This window comes from Ctenopharyngodon idella, chromosome 22, assembly GCF_019924925.1.
Source record: "Ctenopharyngodon idella isolate HZGC_01 chromosome 22, HZGC01, whole genome shotgun sequence".
Taxonomy (NCBI): domain Eukaryota; kingdom Metazoa; phylum Chordata; class Actinopteri; order Cypriniformes; family Xenocyprididae; genus Ctenopharyngodon; species Ctenopharyngodon idella.
Window position 1 is genome coordinate 8,954,012 of NC_067241.1, and position 23,197 is coordinate 8,977,208.

Consider the following 23,197-nt stretch of genomic DNA (forward strand, 5'->3'; position numbering starts at 1 on the left):
ACCTTTTGATGCCAAGGACTCCCAAATATGATAAGACAAAGCTATATTATTATATAGCCTACCTATAAAGACCCACTTGTACCATGTGAGAAAATATTAAGAATAATATTATAATATAAAGATGTTGTTTTCAAATTAAATAACTCTTATTTGTGTTTATTTGTGTGTTTGTTTTACTGTACTGGGGGGGAAAAAAGAGATTAGGAGATAGATGAACACACACACACACATATATATATATATATATATATATATATATATATATATATATATATACATTTAAATATTGTGTTCATTTTTGTTTTTTTTTTTTTTTTTTACAAATCTACATAAAGATTTGGTCTTGATTTATTGCTGTCAAGGACTGATAAAGGTATAAAAAAATCACCGACCAGTCTCTAGCAGAACGAAAATTAAAACATTAAAAAAAAAAAAAAAAAAAAAAAACGTTAAATGTGTTGAAAATGTTGTGTTAAACATAATTACTATCTCTCTTTTCTGCAGCGCACCTAGTATCCTCTTGAGGTCAACTGGCCCTAAACTGTTTATTCCCACACAATGTGATAACTTCAGAGATCCTAATCTAGTTTTTCCAACTGAACCAATTTTCTTTATCAACTTTTGAATGAACCGTTCCTTTTGGATATGGCATGCATCGGGTCTCTCACTTTGCTGTATGGTAGTTGTAGTTGTTTGCGCAACCGTCCAGCTAGGTCTTCAGACAGAAAATACTACATCCCCCAGGCACACGGCACATCGCTCCTCCCACTTTCCCTCAGCTCGCCTCCACTCCCACTTTCTGTTGGTCCGCGGGGAAGTCGCAAGATGGCCGACGTCGCATGAAAGTATGTTCCTCTCCTCAACATGAAGTCGTGAGTGAGACAGAGAGCGAGGGAGCTTACGTCGGGCTTTTGTTTTTGTTTTATTTTAGTTGTTTTACTTTATTTTCCCCTTAATTATTCATCTCATTCCGAATCGCAGCAGCCCCCGATTCGTCTCGACTAGTTGACGCGTCAATCACGCCGGGATCTTGGCTAACTGGCTAAGTGCGCGAGCTAGTTTGTTAGCCACAAACTGTAGCTCTTATAACTGTTAACCAGCACAGGACATACTGTATCCACTATCAGCTAGAGTTAGTTTTAATACCCTAACGGGCATGTTGGATAGCAACGGCGTAGTTGTTGTTTAGTTTGCAGCTAGCTGTGTTACAAATAGGATTATATTTTGATGTTACCAACATTGTCGACATCATAACTGTAGCGTGCGCGCCGTTATCCTCCAGTCGTTACGTTGTAGACCGTGCAACAATATAATTGATCAAAATAGAGAGACTTTTAGCAGGATTATAATATTGACACCGTGAGGAATGGACACAGATTGCACTTACACGACCAAATGTAAAGAATAGCCACGCGTATCTGGAATTACAGGGGGTCGGTTGACAGTTGCATTTGTCTGATAATTTACCAGACATTTCAGGTCTTTAGTTATTCAACTATAACCGGTCAGATCTAGTTCTGAGCACATAACCAATAAATCAACTTCTTAACAAGGTTCATCCATCTCACGCGCATAGACAGACACAAAATGGGAGTTCAAGGCTTTCAGGAGTATTTGGAGAAACGCTGCCCTGGGGCGGCTGTTCCAGTAGATCTTCTCAAGCTCGCCCGAACGGCAGGCCGTCAGCCCCCACATCATCATCACCACCACCACCACCATCCCCATCATCCAAGCTCGCTGCCTCCGCCTCCCCCGCCAGCTCGCATTCTGGTTGACGCAGACTCTGGCCTTCAGCGGCTCTACGGGGGCTACCAGACCGACTGGGTTTGTGGAGGCGAGTGGAATGCAATGCTCGGCTATCTGGCGGCGCTTTCCCAGGCCTGTTTGTACCAAGGCGGACTGGAGCTGGTGGTGGTTTTTAACGGAACGCTTGGGAAGGATCGCTGGCCGGAGTGGGCGCGGCGGGCACAGGGGCAGCGGCAGACCGCACAGCTCATCGTCAACCATGTCGGAAGCAAGGCCACGCCCCCTCCGCGGGCCTGGTTCCTGCCCCCGGCCTGCCTGAGCCACTGTGTCCGCCTCGCCATGTTCCGATTCCGCGTGCGGGTGAGTGGTCTGATGCCCTCCTCGAGAGGAATTGTGGCTTGTGATGTCCTTCTATGAATTTTCTAACTTCTTTACTTTTAAATATGCAACGTGCTGTAAATGTTTTCTCAAGTTCAGTTATTTGTGGAATTGTAAAAATGTTTCAGAAACAAGGTCAGAATTATTTATTATCACTTGTTAAACTACTTTTAAAGGTGCACTCACGCAAAGTTTATACATAATGCACTGATTAATATTTTAAAAAATGTTTCAAGTGATGTACATGTGAGACTCCAGTCAAAATCAGTAATAAAAGTTTTTATTTCACATGGAGCGGGTCTCCTCATGAGGGCTGCCATGTTATGATCACATCAGGGACGTTTCCTCCGAGGAGGCAGGGGAGGCTGTGCCGCCTCAAAAAAACTGGATGAGAAAATAATCCACAGTAAAAAATAAAACAATGCAAATATTACGAAACGCACCATTAAAAAGTGTACAATAAATCACTAATTTTTCTAAAGTGACAATAGCCCCTTTCACACAGTAATCCCAGTAAATTGCCGTGAAATTACCAGAAGGGCTTTACCGGTAAATACACTGTTCACACAAGCAACGCACCAAAATACCTGTAAATTCTGTGATGTCAGTCATCGGAAATTATCTTTAAACGCTGCGCGTTGTCTTCATTTGCCCGCATGAGAAGCACTTCAGTTTCACTATCTGTTTAATTTGACAACATTTTTTGTCATTTTTTGAGTGACAGGTATGAGGGGATGATCAAACAACACGTTTTTACTCTTAAAGGGGGGGTATCACACACAGTTTCTGCCAATCTCATGTTAATCTTGAGTACCTATAGAGTAGTAGTGCATCCTTCATATCTCCAAAAAGTCTTTAGTTTTATCATATTTATAAAAGATACATACGCTGTACCAAGTCTTTCCGAAAACAGCCGAGCACCTGGAGGCGTGCCGTGTGAGCGGAGGTAAAGAGTGACGAGCACGCGCAGCTTTTGCGTAGCGATAGTCTGAAAGCTATCAATGGTCAGCTAAACAAATGTATTTAAACACACACTACACCGTTGCATTATCCCTGGATAACTTTTGACTCACTATAATGAATATAGCGTATAGTGAATTATGAATAATGAATTTACGAATTCACTACGTTCGTGTTGTTTACATTATACGCACTTAGGCGCCTCATGCAATTCCGACTCATGACGGATCATTATCGCTGTGACCGCGCCATCTTTCAGTTTCAAACGATCTGTAAATCCAGCGTAGAACTGGTCCGTGTTTATGAAACCATAAGCGCCAATCCTGAGGGCTCGAGCAGCCTCGGAAAAACACAAGATATTCTCCATTAATTTTAACCAATAAAAAATTTATTGCAACTATCAGTTTCTATGGTTATTGTAATAACAAATATTGAGAGTGCATCATTGTAATGCGTGAGCACAAAACTCTCAGCTCCACTTAACGCTGGGTTCTTTGGGAAGCAAGGTTATCTTTCCCTCACAATAAAAAACACACTTCTTTGGTGACATTGTTGATACTGTGACCTGTGCAGCGCTGCCGACGACTGAATGCGCGTTGATGGGCGTGCCCTTGGTCTCTCGCTCTGGTCGACGTGTGCATGCGCGCTCTTCTGGGAGAAGTGCCCTTACAAGGAATTGCAACCTTCATGACGTCACACAAGCCCATACTCGAAAAAAAGACTGCGAAGTTTATGAGGATTTGGAAGAGTATTTTTAGCACAGAAATACTCCGTCATGCATCCAACTCGTATTTTGAAACTTTGGCCGTGCTTGGCCTCTTTAATAGTGTAAATAAGTCAGAATACTTGAAATAGCATTATACTCCCCCTTTAAAAACATGATGTGCATAATAGTATCTAACTGCAGAGTTGCAGCTCTGATGAATGGAAAAGAAGGCAGGGTCTTGAGCGTGACACACAGGAAAAGCTGTGAGATAGGCCACAATGGTCAAAGATGTCTATCTAGTGGATATTTACATAGAAAAACTATTAAAAAGCAATGGAGATTACTGTAAACAGCACAGCGTAATCACATCATCTCCAAAAGACCTTTATGATTGGCCCAAAGCGCATTCAATACGTGCTCATACTGGTAATCTTCATTCTTTGTTCACATGCAGCATACCGGTAATTTACTGGTAATGTTACTTCTCATACCGGTAAATTGCCAGAACCGATTTACTGGTATTTTTTAAAAGGTTCTCCTGTTTATACATGATCTCTTAATGGTAATTTACCAGTAAAGACTCTATGTGTGAAAAGGGCTATTGTCAAACAGCGACACCAGCGGTTAAAGTTGCAGCATGAGGCAGTGTTCCTTGTGCCTCCCCTGAGCCCATTGAGTTTTAACAGACCCTCTAAAGTGTGCTGTGAGTTTGGTGGGAGGTAGTTTTAATATGGAATTAATATTAGAATTAATATGGAAAGTCACGTTAGAGGAGGCAATGCCACTATGATTGGCCTATTGCGCTGTTCATGCGATAAATCCTGTATTGTTTTCATCTGCGTTACGCATTCGCAAATTGGTCTAAATGAATAAAAAATGGTGTTATCAGGACGAGTAATTAGGAGGTCACCCACTTAGATATCATTGCTTTGTTACATCGCAATCATACTTGAAAACGTGATTTTGTGAGTTTTTTTTTTTTTTGTGAGGGTCTGTGACCATCACACCTTCAATGTTTACTGAGCTTTGATGACTGATGATCTGAAAAGTTGATGATTAAAAAGAACAGCTGAACAATAGTTAACAAATAAAATATACATGAAATATGAAATGTATGCATTCTAGTTATTATTTTGCAGTAAATGACAAAAATTATAAGAACTTGAGAAATGAACTTAATTTTAATAAAAAGAACAGTAATTCCATTATTACTGTTTTGGTTGTTATTTTCTTGATAGTGTAAGTAATGTTTATTTAATCTGAAAAATGTGTGCATTAAGTGTAACTGGAACATGAATTTATATTTAAAACAGAAAATGGTGAGGACTTTGCCTCATTTTTGAACACCACTGCACGCAACTGGATCACATGACTAGCCGAATACTACTTGCTTTATTTTAGTAACCCTCGGACGCTTTTGCTTGCAGAATAACTTAATCATGGCTGACAGTTGGTTGCTCATTTCTAGCTAATATGTTTCAGTGTTGTCACAATGCTGGAATTTATAACTTTGATACAGTACTTATACATACAATTTTTGATATTCAATACAATTATCTGAAGTATCTTATTTACTTTTGATCATAGTCAGAATATTTTCTTATCAAATGAAACTATCTGAGATACCTCAGGCTTGATAACTTATAATAACATAATTATTTTTAATATCTTTAAGACTAAAAGTCTCTAAAATATATTACTATTGTAATACAACTGCACTGTAGAATAAAAATTTATATTTCACAAGCATATTCATTACAGTAGTAAAATGACAATACTTATGACTTTAATTCTTGCAAGTTCTTGCAACCCTTAAACTTTTATTTTTTTGTCTGTGACAACAGATTTATAAATGCTTCTCATTACAAATCTGTGTGAAATGCTGTAATCATCTGTCTACAGAAGTGTTGGAAATTATGTGAATATGATAATGCTTCATAACTGGTGCAGTATGTTGCGTTCCCAAGTGCATGTTAAACTCCCAGGCAGAGATGGAGTTTGCTGCATTTACTGTGAACCAAGCCACCTCAAGTGTAAAAACACAGTGATGCAAAAGACTATATACTTAATTGAAATATACACTGCGAAGCGAGAAAGCTCAGCTGGTACCAGTGTATCGATACTGAAGAAAATGAGAATCGAAATTGTTTCAAATATTAAGAATCAATATGTATTGTAAAATTTATACTTTGTGTTAGTATAATTCCAAGCAAAATTCCACAACCAAAAAGTAACTGAACGCACCTTTAAACGAATGGTCACAGTGTGGTTTGATCAGAAGTTCAGAGCAATGGGAGCTTGTTACATTGTCTTCTTCCCACCTGCTTGTGTTGTAGGTGGTGCAGACCCTGGAGGACCACCATCAGGAGGTGCTATCCCTGTACAGAGACTATGGTTTTCAGGGTCTGATCGCACAGGACTCAGAGTTTGCGCTATGCAACGTTCCGGCCTATTTCAGCTCCCACGCTCTCAAGCTCTCCTGGAATGGCAAGAATCTGACCACTCACCAGTACCTGCTATCAGAAGCGGCTCGCCAGCTCGGCCTCAAGACCCAGCACCTGCCAATCTTTGCTGCTCTTCTTGGTAAGGAACACTGGGTTTTTTTTTGAGTCCTGGCATGTGACTTTATTTTTTAATAACATTTTTTAGTTCTAAATGTGGGTCTTCAAAAAAACAGGTAACCACATTCTGCCAGATGAAGACTTGGCTGCCTTTCATTGGAGTCTTCTAGGCCCAGAACACCCTCTTGCCTCCCTCAAGGTGCTTATACAATCTGTCATTTCACACATTTTCATCAGATATTTTCAGTCTTCTGTAATTGATGATATAGACTTAAGCATCCTTGAGCATCAGTTTAACCCATTCTTTTCATTTCTTCCCTTTGTTCAGGTAAGGGCTCATCAGTTAGTCCTCCCTCCATGTGAGGTTGTTATCAAGGCTGTATCTGAATATGTGGCATCCATCAAAGATCTTGGGAATTTAGATTCGGTGGCCAAGGATGTTTTCAAGCAGTCACAGGTGAAGCATGGCTGTGTTAACATCTCCATTTTCATGTACTACTTTTGTACACTTTTACTGTACTGTTGTTGTTACCTTAAAAGCTCATCATAACATGGAGACTCCACATTTTCTAACCTCCAGTCACGTACAGAAGACAAATTTGAGAGGTTTAAGAAGGCAGTGGAGTATTTTTCAGCGGCCAGTAAACCAAGACCTCTCTCCATGGGACCTTCTCCTTACCTCTGTAGGTAGAATGTGGTGATTGACCATTCACTGTATATACACATACACAACCATTTAAAAGTTTGGGGTCAGTATGTTTTTTTTTTTTTTTTTATATATATATAAAGAAACGTATACTATTTTTCAACAAGGATGCATTAAATTTATCAAAAGTGAAAGTAAACATATTTATAATGTTATAAAAGATTTCTATTTTAAATACCTGCTCTTTTGAACTTTCTATTTATCGAAGATTCCAGATAAAAATTTGTTTTTCAACATTAATAATAATGAGAAATGTCTTGAGCAGCAAATCAGCATTTTAGAATATGTGGCACTGAAGACTGAAGTAATGGCTGCTGAAAATATATTCAGATTTTCAAATTATTATAAGTAAAAATATTTTACAATATTACTTTTTCTTGGTGAGCATAAGAGACTTCTTTCAAAAACAAAAAAAATCTTACAGACCTCAAACTTTTGAACTGTAGTATATGTTTAGTTTCTTCTGTTTATCTTTCAGCAGCCATAAGCTGCTGACATATATACAGTGTTCATTCGGTTTCTCTTGACTTTTCTCAGTTCCAGGCTTTGGGCCTAGTCAATTCAGCGGACCTCCCGGCCACATGGGGGCAATGCAGCCTGTAAAAGCTCAGGTAATTATTTACTGTAGATGTTTAGTGCTTCAAATCACATCTATTTTCCAGAAACGTATTTCAGCCAATCACTTTTTGCTGTTCTCCACAGTTTGGTCCACCCCAGGTTAAGGTGCCTTATCCAGGTGGGCTCTACGGACCCAGCCCTGCCACTGGTCCAGCCCTTTTATGCCAGAACCCAACTCAGCCTCTGCAGGACTGTAATGATTCACTAGTTGGGAAAATGGGCTTTACTGATTGGTCTGCTCCATATGATTCCTCTCAAGGTGGCAACCGACAGCCCAATCATCACACTGCTGCTCCCACAGGCCCCTCCCCCTCATCGTCGTCGTCTTCAGATGGGGAGGAGCAAAATGACACCAGCACTAAGTGAGTCCACATTTTACAGAATCTGTTCATTGTGTTGTACCTGTTTTACTAGCAATCTGGTATTCAGAGTAGAGTAAATATTCTTTTTTTTTTCCCAGTCATTTGGCTGACAAGTCCACGAGATGGGAAGATCCCAGTGGACGGGGCGGCAGTGGCTCTGGGGACGGACACCATGGTAACGGAAGTGGGCCGTCCATTCCATCATTGCTGTCCATGCCAACACGGACTCACATGGACATCACAACTCCACCCCTTCCACAGGTCAGTGCCGAGGTGCTGAGAGTGGCGGAGCACAGACACAGGAGAGGACTCATGTATCCACAGATCTACCACATCTTGACCAAGGTACCACAGTCACACAGCACGTGCTCACAAATAAATGGCATTCTAGGAGTGTTTCATCCTTAATATTTTTTTTGCTGCTGAATAAGCAATGGCACAGTCAAAAAAATAAGTTTTTCCTTTACTAAATGAATTCACTGAATCCATCAGAGGTGTTACTGAATTAACAGACTCATTTATAAGTTTTTCCCTTTACGTGAAGTCTAACTTGAAATTAGTACTTCTATAATAGTAGACTAAAATTTGTTTACTTTTATGATGGCAAATGCCCTGAAATCCTATTTAATGCACGAAAGCAGCTAATAAAAACTATCAGAGCTCTAACACTATTCTCTCTGTCCCTTACTCTCCATTTGTCCCCTCTCTCTCTTTTTTTTTTTTTTCTTTTTTTTTTTGTCACCTCCCAGGGGGAAATGAAGATGCCAGTGTGTATAGAGGATGAGTGCAACCCAGACCTGCCTCCTGCTTCTCTACTTTTCCGTTCTGCCCGCCAGTATGCCTACGGGGTGCTGTTCAGCTTGGCTGAGACCCAGCGGAGGCTTGAGAGACTAGCCATGCGCAAGCGTAGTCCAGTTGACGGTGAGAGGGAGGGTGGACAAAAACCTTGGGTAGATGGGACTGTAGAATAGCATGCATGTTGTGAGTATTGTCACAACACCAAAAAATTAATAGCCAATACCAGGAAAATTTAGTGATTCTCAATGCTTATTTCCGAATAACAGCAAAAACTGTTATTTAACATAATAATATTTATGTTAAATATGATCAAAAAATGGTCATGTTAATTATTTGTTAAATAATTGCTTCATGTTTTTCATTATTATTATTATTATTATTATTATTAATTATATATTTAAATAGTAATAAACATAAATTGTAAGGTAAAAAGAATATTTAAATATATTTCAATAAAATTATTAGCATATTCTTCCTTTTTAGTATTGAATTAGTATGGAACATCCCTAAAAAATTCAAATATTTTTTACATACCTGACCAGAGAATTAGCTCTTGTTTTGTGTTGCTTTTAATAATGAGGATATTTTGGCCTCTGACTGAGAGGAAAATGTCGCCAGAGGAAGATCAAAATCAGTCTAAATGTGTATGCTTATTTCTGTATGACTTTACAGTGCCCCCGGTGATTGTAAAGGAGTGGTGTGCCAGTAAAGCTAAATCTGCCCTGACCCCTGAGCTCGTTCCAGCCCTGTGTTTCCGCGAGTGGACGTGTCCCAACCTCAGGCGGTTGTGGCTGGGCAGAGCCTCAGAGGACCGTAGCCGCCGTACGCGAGCCTTTTTAGCCTGCATGCGCTCTGACTGCCCTGCCCTACTCAACCCGACCTGTGTGCCATCTCACCTGCTGCTCATGTGCTGCGTGCTCAGGTACCTTTGCGAGATGTTTCTCTTTGGACATTGATATGGTTCTTACTCCACATTGAAAGACTGGATTAGTAGGTCAGCACTGAATCTGAGTAGCTATGGGTGTTTTGAACTGTAATGTGTGTTTACAGGTATATGATGCAGTGGCCGGGGGGTCGCATTCTTCAGCGCCATGAGCTTGATGCCTTTTTGGCTCAAGCTGTGTCCAACCAGCTCTATGAGCCTGACCAACTTCAGGAACTCAAGGCAAGTCATGTCTCATTAACTGTTATCACACAATAACCACCTATTATTTTGATTAAAACCACAGGACCCCCCTAAAAGCTTCTCTTTTGTTGACAACAACCGGTTTATAAGTGCTTCTCATTACAATTTTGGAAGATGGTTTCATCTTATAAGCAACACAAACTCAGAGCTGATGCAAAGATATAATTTGTGTAGAGTTGTCAAAAGTACTGACTTCAGTACCAATCTCGGTACTGAAATTTTAAAAATGTGACACTTTGAGCGCTGTTGTGCAGATTCTGATTAGCCATTGTGTTGACGTGCTCATCAGATTTGTCTGTGATTGGCTTCACTGATTGGCGCTTTAAAAACTTTGTAAATAGTCATCAATGATGCTCTTCACAGAGCGTTTACACAGATACACACGGGAGCATTTGAAATCAGGCGTCTATCGTGGACCAGTCCTCTGATGGACTCCTGCTTTCAAACGCTCCCGCTTTCAAAACACTTTCAAATTCAAACACTTCCGTGTGCTTTCAAATGCTCCTGTGTGTTGATCATTGTAGCCAATCACAGACATACCTAATGAGCACGGCAACACAATGGCCAATCAGAGGTGTTTATGAATCCGCTCAACAGCGCTCAAAGCATCACATTTTTAAAATTTCGGTACCGAAGTCGGTACTTTTGAAAATTCTAGTGTAGAGCAGCATTTACTGCAAACTGAGCTGTTCTGATTAGGGTTGGGCGATATTTTTTATTTTATTTTTTAGATTAATTAGAATTTAATGTTTTGCCTCGATTTTATTATTTTTAAATCAACAAATCGCGATTTTGTTTTTTTTTTTTTTTTTAAATAAAAATGTTAGCAAATGTTACAGTGATAATGATAACCGATAAGAGAAGAAAATGATCCGACCGCATGATGGCGCAACTGATTAACTGCTCTCATGTGACGATCTATGAACGTAGAACATATGACTAGTCTTAAGCGGCTGTTCACTCAGAAATGCGTTATTGCGTTGAAAAAATTTGACGTGGGCAGTGAAATGGGAAAAGAGCAAAGTTATTAAATGCAAGTTTAACTTTTTTTAACTTGACCGTGGCATTTTTAGAATGCTGTTTCATGGGTGAGACACTGCAAAAGACGCAAGACACGAGTGCAACAGCCAAACACGTCCGCCAAACATAAAAACTACAGGAAAAATAGCGCAATGGAATGCAAAAACCTGTAAAGATCTACTACTGTATGTTTATTTCATGTTTGCATGATGGTGACAGGCTGAAAGCTGCTGTTGTTTTCTGTTTTTACAAAGCATTTGCTGTTAATAATAGCCTATTACTGGTGTTATTTATTGCTATTACTTTTTGGCTAAGAAATAATTTGCATTTTTCTTTTTTTTAAATACTTCTGAGTATATATGATGTTTAAGATAAGTTTGTACAAAATTTGCCTTCATATTTAATGCATATTTTCTGCAAAGATATTTAACAAATAACAAGTAATTTGTTTTACATTTACACCATGTTGATCAGTTCAGGTGTGCTGCATTTGGAATAGAACTTTAACCAGATTGTTAATAAAGAGAATGTTACTTGAATCATATTGTAGTTAAGTTTTTAGGTTGACTAGTTAACAAAAAAAGAAAAGAAAAAAGAAATCGAATTCGTGAATCGTTCAATTGTTCTGAAAAAATCTAGATTTTATTTTTTTTGCCAAATTGCCCAGCCCTAGTTCTGATACATTGAAAACACCGGATCATGAAAACAGTACAGTGTTTCAGACTGAAACAGCAGCCCATATATTTAATTAAACAATAGCCTCTGCAATTTTAAAGTTTTGTTTGATGAGCCAAATTGTGATTTCGGTTTTATTTAGATTATTCGTGCAGCCCTACCAAAAGACTTTGCTTTATTACTTGAGCAAATGTATTTAATTTCAATTCTTTTATTTATTCTATGAATGTGAAAAGATGCTCTAAATTATACTTTTTATATTGGGATGTTCAATAATAAGAATTGAATTAACAATGCTTATAAATGACATTTTCTTCAGAGAACAGTTCAAAATGTAAATGAATATATATTAGTGCTGTTAAATCGATTAATCGCATCTAACATAAGTTTGTTTACGTAATATGTGTGTATATATATTATTATATTTATATATATTATATATGGGTGATTATATAATTGCAGGTACATTTGTTGTCCAAAGTCGTCCTTTTTTTCTGCTTTTTTCAAATGGTTATATTTTTAATTATTTTAATAATTTGGTACTCATTGTCATGGATCACAAGATGTTACAGACCATAACAATATAATATTTTCTGTAAAAAGTGCCTCATATAGCTGAAAATCATGATTTCCTGTTGTCCGAATTAGTCAGTGTCAGTTCTGTTACTGTCAAACTCCGTTACCAAGGTAGAGTAACAGTGTTGACAGCCGTGTGTGTGTGAGAGAGAGAGAGTGTGTTTCTCTGTGTAGGACTGTCAGTCTGTTACATACTGTCAACACTGTTACTCTACCTTGGTAACAGTTTGAAGGTAAAAAAATTGAACCATAACAGAATGCAACCATTTAAAAAAAAAAAAAAAAAAAAGCAGAAAAAAGGACTTTGGACACCATCATAACTGTACATACAAATTGTCTATGTATTCTATATATCTATATATAATTAGCTATATATATTTTTTTTTTGCTTTTTTGCACTTTATCTATCTTTTATATTTGTATATTAGTCTTTTATTCTTTTTATTATCTGTGTCTTGTCTTGTCGCTGTCACTCTGTTGCACTGTGGAGCTTCTGTCACTAAAACAAATTCCTAGTATGTGTAAACATACCTGGCAATAAAGCTCTGATTCAAATGTACCTGCAATTATATAATCACCCATATATGTGTGTGTGTATATGTGTGTGTGTGTGTGTGTGTGTGTATATATATATATATATATATATATATATATATATATATATATATATATATATATATATATATATCATATTCCATTCCTGACTTTTTTCTGAGCATTATTTGGTTGAATCAAGTTTCTAATGAAACATTTAATTTTTGTTGAGTGTAATTGCTAAAAGCAGATGGATAGAGAGCTGTGGTTTGAGAGACTAAAGCATTGCATGTGTTTTCATGTTCTTATATAACTGTACAGACCCAGATTACAGTAAAAGCAGTGGGAGGAGGGATTGAATTGAACACTGCACACAACATACCCCATGCACTCTTTATCTTTGTATCTTCCACGCTTTATTAAATGTTTGTTCACAACAATTTTGACAGGTTTTTTTTTTTTTTTTTTTTGCCTTGAGGCAGCACTTGTCTTCAAGCAAGACAAAGTTGTAAGCAAGGACTCAATAGCTTAGCTCAACTTCAATAGCTGTATGTCACATAAAGCAAAAGTTTCAAGGCAAAACATTTCTTTAAAATAGATGCTGTCTTTCAACTGTCAGGCTGTCAATAATCTGTTTTGAAAGAGCTCTGTGAAATCTGAAATGACACGCTACTGTGACATTTACCAGGCTGATGCCAAACACGCCGCCGGATCATATTTCTTCTCTTTGACACTGATACCAGGTGGAGAAGGTGGATAACCGTGGGGTGCAGCTGGCCTCTCTGTTCATGAGCGGAGTAGACACTGCCCTGTTTGTGAATGATGTATGTGGACAGCCCCTGCCATGGGACCACTGCTGCCCTTGGGGCTTTTTTGATGGGAAGTTGTTCCAGAGCAAGCTAGCTAAAGCCACCAGAGACAGAGCCTCCTTACTTGACATGTGTGAAGGCCAGGTAACACACCTATATGTGCAGGTGCAGCTGTTTAATATTTCCCAATATTTCAGTTTTTTTTTAATGTCTTTGACATTCTGTCCCTGCAGGAGGAACTGGTTTCGAGGGTGGAGAAGATGCGCCAGGCCATTCTGGAAGGCATCAACCTGTCCCGGCCGCCGCCTCCACCTCCACCACTGCCACCCCCTGCATTCCTCCCCCCTGCCATGGTGCCCCCTTTTTACCCCATGCATCCTCTTTATCCTCCTCGCCCAATGGGCTCCATGCCTCCTCCTCCTCACCATCACCACCAGCACCGGCCCAGGGCCTTCCCAGGTTAGACCTTCCTCTTATTTATCGCATTTACTACATTTTCTTTACTTGGGTGTCACTTAGCAATTTTTTGTAATTCTTTTAGGAATCCAGTCTATACCTCCCCAGGGTGGCAAGCTGGAAATAGCTGGTATGGTTGTTGGTCAGTGGGCTGGGAACAAGCCTGTCCGTGGCAGAGGGGGGTTCAATATGCAGGTGGTGTCAGTAGGAGGGAAAGGGTGAGTTCATTCTGTGTCATAAAATAGTGGCCATTTGGCTGATTATTTATGGAGGAATGACAAAACCTCACAACAACTGACTTGTGCTTGTGAGGGCTTCTTTCTCTCTGTTGCTCTTGATCTTTATCAACTCTTGATTGCACCATCTACTGGTGAGGACCAATAGCAGCAGATGGAGATCTCTTTTCATGCACTGAATGCATGCTGGCTGCATATGCATTTCTGCTAAAATCTAGATGCTATGCAAGCTTCTGTTATAGTATTCTGCCATAGCCAACTGTGGTAGTAGCATACTCCTTTTTGTCATATTTTTAATTATATAATAATATAGTATTTTATATACATTAGTGATTATAGTAAACATAACATTTAACAATATTATATCAAACCATAATGTTTTAGTAACGAGTTTCAGAAGCTTTAGATACCTTTAGTGTGATATCAGTATTGCTTTGTCATGTCATGTAATCAGTCCTAAAGATTTAATTTTGTGCGTTCACATTGAATCTCGAAAAAAAAAAACACATAGAGTATATTTTAAATATTTACCAAGCACACTATGAATAAAGGCCAGTATCACTGATACCAGTACTGATACTGATGTATCTATAAATGGATTTTTTTCTCAAGTTTAGACATAAATTATAGCCATTCAGCATTACAGTATGATTATTTAATTTATATTGAATAAATATGAATACAAATTTTCATTAATATACTTCAATTATTCTCTAAACTGTTGTATACATTTAACTCTTTCTCCACCATTGATGGAAGTTTCAGTCATTCATGACACAATGCTTCCCTGCTATTGATAGAATTTTATGGCAATCCGTGTTTTCATTCATATGGTAGGGGGCGCTATTACACATCTTCTGGAAGAGTACAGAATCTCTGTATCCAAAAACAAGCGAAGCAGCAGAAACAAGTGATGGAAGCATTGCTTACGCCCATCTAAGCTAACGCGATCATCAAACATTGAATGTATCCGGATATAAATCAAAATGTTACCGAATTAAATGTTGTACCCACAAAGAGGTTTACAAATTTGCAAGCTTTTGGGGATGACTGGATCTCTGTTTTGATTATCGTTCTGAATTCTATCCAGACTCTTTTTTTTGCCTTTTTTAATAATACTTACCCGCATTCAAGTGTTGATAAAAAAGAATGCATGAAGCTAGAATAAAATGTTTGTTCGAAAGAGGGTCTGTTCTTTCTTTTGATTCAGATGTTCAGATATTCATACAACAAAATGTTCTGGGGGCCATGACATTTTTGTAAAAATAATCCAAAATGCTGGTACTGGCTGGCAACTTTTTGAAAGAAAATTCTGATGGGGTTTTTAAGCATGATACAATGTATTACTTTTGGAGATGCAGGATATGTTTTTGATCTAAGCACTTTTAAATAGATCTTATATTTTTTCTTGTGTATATTTGATTTTTCACTGCTTAATATATTAGCAGGCATATTGGTTATTAGCATTAAACAAACTGCCAAAATATTGTTGCATCCCTAACACACACTAACAAATATCTGTTTTTTTTCTGCTATTGTTTATTTTTTCCCAGAAGGGGTAAAGAATTGACAATGAAAGGAAGGGGAGGGAAGAAAGTGACCACCAACAGAACACAGGTCAGTCTGACACACATCTTTTGCACTATAAACGCACAACATTCATATTGACATTGGTTAGGGATGAGATTGAGTTTAATTTGCTTCCTTTCCCAATGTTTCTCGTAGACTTTGTCCTCCTCACCTCCCTCCTCCAGTCCCCCAAAGCTCACTGAGGACGTTAAAGCGGTGGGACGGCCTACGGAGGGAACGGGGAGTCCTTCGCAGCAGCTGAACGGCAGCTCTTCAGGAAGCGCCACTGGTCAAGCCCTTGACCTGCCACCACTGGCCCAGCCAATCCAGTGTGCCTTAGCCAGCAGAGACAACCAGTCAGGAGATGGGGTGGAGGTAGAGGCCCCTTGTTGCCTTGACGACTGCCCATCAGATGGTGCACTACAGAAAGAGGAGTAATTACATCCCAAAATGTAATAAGAATGAGAGAGTGAGAGGGAATGATTTAAGGTCGACTGCCTTTTCCTTGCAAAATTGAATATTTAGGGCACAGTAGCCACTTTGTGTTGTCATGGTATAATTTATGATGCTGCACATGCTGGAAACGACAGATGGACAGTGTCAGGATTGCGGTCTATGTGTCACCTTATGAGCCGGGTCTGGTTTAAAACTGAGCACGTTTAAATCACAACCCTCGATTGCACATCGCCCTGAATCTTCGGATTCTGGACCTCATCCTTTCCACTGGCCCATCAGTGTTGTAGCATCGTGAAAAGCTCTCGAGTGTTTTTTATTTTGACACCGTTTTCTTTTCAGACCTTATAATGTATGATTGCCTAAAATGGCTACAAAAAGCCCCTTAATGCCCAAAGTATATTTAAAAAAATTGACCTACTCGAAACACTTGCACGTGTCACGTTGCACAGCAGCACCTGCTCTAAAGTTTCCACCACACAGCAAAGAATTACACTATTTCTTCTACACGTGGCTGTATCTGCAGTGTACCACATAGGGGAGGATTCAAAGTCAACACTGCCCTGAATACAGTAGACGAGTGGAAACCGTCGGAGAACGCGGGTTGTATTTGTATGTCACAGTGTGCATTCACACACACGGTAGTCCCTTTGTTTTGTTTTGTATATTATCTTATCAAAAACTGATTTGCATGTGGAGAAGTTGCAGTTGTCTTCAGCACAGGGGCCACGGGTGGCCTGAGAAGTCCAGGCTCAGAGAGGCATGTTTGAGTAAGGATGAGCAAGAGGAACGGAAAGAGTCGTACAGGTTACACTCAGCATCCCATAGCTAGCTCAACTCTGTTGCTTTATCTCACATGTAGACAATCTTCTTTTAGGCCCACTTCCCCGAGGATTCACAGACAGCAGCACTTAAGCTACTGAAATAGTTCTAAAAGAGATCTTTAAAGCACCTTAAACACCCGAAATTATACATATGCAAATTCCTCCCCTCCGTTGATTGTATTCTAACGTAAAGCACTTAAAATGTTATTTATGATAGTACTGTGCTATATAGAGACAGTAATTTGGTTAATTGGTTAACTTCCTTTTAATGAGCAGCAGACCCGTCATTCCTTTCGACAGTTTAACTGTCCAAATAAACTTTTACCTTGCGTGTTGTTTACCAGTATGACGTACAAATCAACACCAACCCATTTGAATGTGAGAACGGAGTGCGTTGTAATCTGCACTTTGTTTTAAAACCGAAAACACACTGGGTCGTCCTCGAGCCAGGATAAAGAAAAATCGAGGCCTCTGCCAGAGTTAGGGTGGAAGCAGTGTGTTCGGATGGAACCGTGATACTGTTTGACATCCCAGCCGCTTGTATATAGACCCAAATGTACATGATCCTGTTACGCGATGATGTGATTTAGGGAAGTGATTTTATCAGTGGTCGAGAATGCACACAGTCCCTCAGAGAAACCTGAAGACCTGCCATTTGACATCTCTCAGCTTCACAAAGCTTTTCATTCTCTCGTTGTTCACGTCTCCCCTGTGCCTTGTGCATGTGTACCATGTGGATGCTTTTTTGTACATGTGCATTCTCCCACCATCGCTAAAATCATTGCAGTTTTTTACTCTGGAAAGTAATTATTGAACGAACCTTAGGATCATCTTTTATTGTGACAGTCATTTTAAAAAAAAGAAAAATCGGAGACCGTTTCATGATCTGTCCGTCTCGTCTTGTTTTTGTGACAGTCCTATGAACTCATGCACTTCTATGTTTAAGACAGTACTTCTATTGAGGCGAATGGGCTTTTAAAGTCAAAACCGAACGAAACACCCTAAAGATTAAAGCCGCACTTGCCGTTATATTGACCATTTTGCATCAGATGGTTAGGAAATTAATTTTACTTACATGTTAATGTTTTAAATCCATTTTAAAAAACAAAATACTTGTTTTGTACCAATAATTTGTTGGACGTAATGAATGAGAATTTAAATTTAAATGTAATGATTAACTAATACACTTGAGAGAGGCTATTGCATTTAATTATAGTTTAAAATCTGTACAATTGACAATGTCAAGATTACATCACAGCTTTCTATCGAAGTTATAAGATGCACCTTATTTTGTTAAGAAGTTAATATTATATTTAGTGCCACTAAAAGTATATTGAAAGCTCTTTAAATCAGATTATGGAAGACACCCATTATAGTTACGTGTCTGTGTATATTCTGCAAATTCTCACTCTTGAGGAACCCAGCCCGTCAGAAATATCGCAATGACCTGAAGCATGCATTATGAATGCAGTTTCCTATGGACAAAATGAGTTAAAAAATAAAAAATAAAAAATGACAGTGATATATCGGTGTAAGAATATGTGACAATACTGGACATACCGGACAGACTAAACCAAGAAGAATCTTGACCGTAGCGTCACAGGTAGTATTTGTGGACTAATACGCTACACGGTCATGCGCGCTAGAGCATTTAAACCTCAACCTTAGGTTGTCACGTTTTATTACGAGTTAAGTACAGTAGTGCTAGTTTTCAAGAAAGGATCTTAAGCATGTTAGTGCATATGAACATGCAAACACACCCATTAATGGAATTTTGGTTTCCTCAGAATAACTGTAGATCCTTTTATTAAATTCAGTCCTGTTTCATCTGTGATTAACAGCCGTTTCAGTTAGTTGGGTTTTTTCTCAGTGTGTTTGTCAATAGAGTATCAGTAACTCCTTCACATTTAGTTTTAAGTATAATCTAAGAAAGGAACAGCATAAACCGAAATATACAGACACACCAAATAAAGATATAATCTCTCTCTCTTTCACACACACACAAACACACACACACACACACACAAATACCTTTGTTATACCTGTAGAGAGACATCAGTTAGAATGAGGGAGAAAAAAAAATAGTAAAACTTTGTCATATTCAGATATTAATGTATTGTCCAGAGTGTTAATTTCTCTTATAATTATTTGGATACTTTAATTTGCAGTTTCAGATGCTTGGTTCCAAAGTTACCCTCTCCAAAGCTTCTCTGCTTTGCTCTGTTCTAGATTGCTGCTTAAACTCTCATTCATACATTTATAGAGATTCACGTGAGAGTAAAATTATAGACTAAGAAATATTAGTGGATAATATTTGATGCTCTGGAGATCAGTGAGGTCGCTCTGGTGGCACTGTTTTTACTCCAGTCTTGATAAAAACAGATTTTTCAGCACACAAATCCAGATTCCCATACATTTTTTCTTTTCTTTTCCCCCCTGCAGTTTTCATGGGCTGTAGACACTCACAATAAGTTCAAATGTTCTCCCTCTTCTTGATTCTTGTCTCTGTTGATTTTTGCCTTTGTTTCCCCTGCAGTCATCATACTAACAGTGAGAGATTTTAACTTTTATAATTAGTCTAATAATCTGTCTGTAAGTAATCTTAGACGAGAGTTGGTAACATTTTCAACAGTGAACTAAGAAATTTAACCTTATCATCTTTGGTTTCATTCAGTTGTGAAATTGTGTTTTTCTTACTTTTTAAAAAAAAAAAAATATTACAACAGCTACTCCTTTTGACCGTTGCTACATTTAGTATTAAAATTTGCTTAGCGGAGATAACTAGATATTTTTCAAATGTAATGATTGCAATTTTCCTCACCTCTATTTTGTATGGTATCGTTTCAAACCACTTCACCATTATGATGTAATTGTCACTTGCGTAAATAACCCATTACATTGTTTTAAACATTGATTTTTCAGTCTTTTTAAAATGGTTACATATAAAAGCTGAATTATTTTGAGTAAATGTAATTTTGCTTCCTTGCACACAAAGCAGACTAATATACATCCGTGCAACATATTAATTTTCAACCAAAGTAAATTTCTGGAAACTACTTTTCCAGTATATAGTCTTGATTCTCTTTCTGGATCCTGTATATATGATTATACAGCTACGTGTTTTCAGTAATTGAGATATTAGAATACGTAAAGGGTCCGTAATCAGATTCTAAATGAAGAAAATGTGATGTTTACATCTTTCTGGTGAAAAGTGGCTAAATCTTGTATCGTCCAGTTTCATTGCTAAAATGAAGATAATTTTTTTTTTTTTTTTTTCCTCTCAAGTGGAGCCTAGCGATTAACCCTAGAACACTTCTTCAGCTCCCATGCACATGTGTTGTCCCTCTGAAAAATGTAGCTTCAATGTAGTCATGGATAGGTTAAGTGTGAACACATACTGTAACCATGCACACATGCGCGCACACACACAAACAGCTATTTTGGTAAAGAGTTTTGCCTGTGCATTCCTGTAGATTTGTGTCTGGACCTCAGATCTGACTCTTGCTTTATAACTGTTACCCCTGTATCCTGGCTCTGTAGCCCTTCACTCCACAGGACCACTGGTGTGGTCAGGTTTCAGTCCTAGTCTGATAACAGCAATGTGTTGTGTACAGTGGCCCGCTGACATCCTACATTTTCTGAAAGTATGTAGTAGCCTCTATATCTTGTCCCCCATTGCTTTATAGCATGTGCCCCCAAAACCATCAACTCGAGACATCCATTTGTAGGCAACACATTCTGTCGTCTGTTCTTGGAAAACTGATCCACTCATCAACACAAACGCATTGATGCATGCATCAAGATCTCCAAAAGCTCCAAAAAACTTGTGAAGTGAAGGGTAAAGTTCATTATTATTATTGCTGTTATGGTTATGATCGTTATTAACAATTTCTTATTTTTAGTATAAAGAAAGCACCTGATTGTTTTGGAAAGAAACTTTTCTTTTTAATTTGTCTTGCTGTTGTGGTCTGATTTCACAATGGATTGGGGAGAAAGCCAAAAGGCTCAGAGAGAGAGAGAGAGAGTCAACGTTGGCAGTCATGTTTGTATGGTTGGGAAATGACTTACAGTGCTGAAATAAAATTTATTCTTTTAGTAAAAAAAAGAGTTGGGGTTTTTATTTTCCTGTTGAAAGACTCGAGAAAATACTAGAAGAAACTGCTGTTATACTGCCATGTTTTAGTTGTAAGCAAACTCCGCTTCTGAGTTCTAAATGAAAAGATAACATTTGTACTGAGGTTCAAGTGGTTAACAATAGTTAATTAGGTATCATAAACTAACAATGAATAATGGTACAGCATTTATTAAGTAAGCAATAAGGTACGAGAGGCTGTGCTGTATCATGAATAAGTCACGGCTAAAGGACGTTGTTAGGCACGACGCGAAGCGGAGCGATACAACACTAGCCTATAAGGTATTATTGCTTTTATAAAACTATTACCACACTATACAAATATTAAAGCCAAAAATATGTATCAATGCAACTTTCATGAAGTAAACTTTCACTAAAGCCTTTCTTCCGCTGGAAAAAATAGTCCCTCACTGTGAACAGCAACAGAAGTTAGATTATTGCGCCATTAGATAGCGGCGAAGACTGTCTTTATGAGTGTGTCAGTCAGTAGCAAAGACTTTTATATTGAAAAGACTGAATTGTGAACACGGAACAAGAAGCAACTGACAAATGCTTTGACTAGCGCTGTCAGTCACGGGAAAACCCCTTAACTGTTAAAAGGACAAGATATATATATATATATATATATATATATATTTGAAGGATCATGTGACACTGAAGATGAGTAATGATGCTGAAAATTCAGCTTTGACATTACAGGTGCTGGTCATATAATTAGAATATCATCAAAAAGTTCATTTTTTTTATTATAAATTATTTTTAAAAATGAAACTTTCATATATTCTAGATTCCCTACATGTAAAGTAAAACATTTCAAAAGTTTTTTTTTTAAATTTTGATGATTAGAGCGTACAGCTCATGAAAGTCCAAAATCCAGTATTTCAAAATATTAGAATATTTCCTAAGATCAATCAAAAAATGGATTTGCAAAACAGTAAAGTTCAAGTATTTTAAAGTATGTTCTTTTGTTCACTCAATACTTGATCGGCAGGACATATTACAGCAAATGACTTGCTCCTAGCACAAATTACTGCATCAGTGAAGTGTGGCATGGAAGTGATCAGCCTGTGGCACTACTGAGGCACTATTGAGCCTTCAGATCATCTGTATATTGTTGGATCGACTGTTTCTCATCTTTCTCTTGAAAATATCCCATAGATTCAGGTCAGGCATATCGGCTGGCCAATAAAGCACAGTAATATCATGGTCAGCAAACCACCTGGAAGTGGTTTTTGCACTGTAGGCAGGTGCTAAAGTCCTGCTGGAAAAGGAAATCAGCATCTCCATAAAGCTTGTCAGCAGATGGAAGCATAAAGTGCTCCAAAATCTCCTGGAAGATGGCTGCATTGACTTTGCACTTGATAAAACACAATGGACCAACACCAGCAGACGTCACGGCCCCCCCAAATCATTATTGACTTCAGAAACTTCACACTAGACTTCAAGCAGCTTGGATTCTGTGCCTCTCCAGTCTTCCTTCAGACTCTGGGACCATGATTTCAACATGAAATGCAAAATTTACTTTTATCTGAAAAGAGGACTTTCGACCACTGTTCACTGTCCAGTTCTTTTTCTCCTTAGCCCAGGTAAGATGCTTCTGACGTTGTCTCTGGTTCAGAAGTGGCTTGGTAGTCCTTTTCCTGAAGATGTCTGAGTGTGGTGACTCTTGATGCGCTGACTCCGGCTTCATTCTACTCATTGTGAAGCTCTCCCAAGTGTTTGAATCGGCTTTACTTGACAGTATTCTCAAGCTTGCGGTCATCCCTGTTGCTTGTGCACCTTTGCCTACCCAATTTCTTCCTTCCAGTCAACTTTGCATTTAATATGCTTTGATACATCACTCTGTAAACAGCCACCCCATTCAGTAATGACCTTCTGTGACTTACTCTCTT

The 23,197-nt window shown here is 38.3% G+C and overlaps 1 protein-coding gene across 1 annotated transcript; it reads left to right on the forward strand.

The window, feature by feature from the left end:
• Positions 1 to 791: 791 nt before the first annotated feature.
• Positions 792 to 21,278, forward strand: fam120c (family with sequence similarity 120C). Its single transcript, XM_051879301.1, has 16 exons — positions 792 to 2,106; positions 6,127 to 6,373; positions 6,468 to 6,550; positions 6,680 to 6,808; positions 6,932 to 7,034; positions 7,595 to 7,668; positions 7,760 to 8,037; positions 8,136 to 8,382; positions 8,787 to 8,958; positions 9,508 to 9,757; positions 9,886 to 10,000; positions 13,570 to 13,779; positions 13,869 to 14,094; positions 14,177 to 14,309; positions 15,881 to 15,944; positions 16,053 to 21,278. Exons 1-16 carry the CDS (start codon positions 1,588 to 1,590, stop codon positions 16,332 to 16,334), a joined length of 3,132 nt encoding a protein of 1,043 aa, XP_051735261.1. The 5' UTR covers positions 792 to 1,587; the 3' UTR covers positions 16,335 to 21,278.
• Positions 21,279 to 23,197: the final 1,919 nt, after the last annotated feature.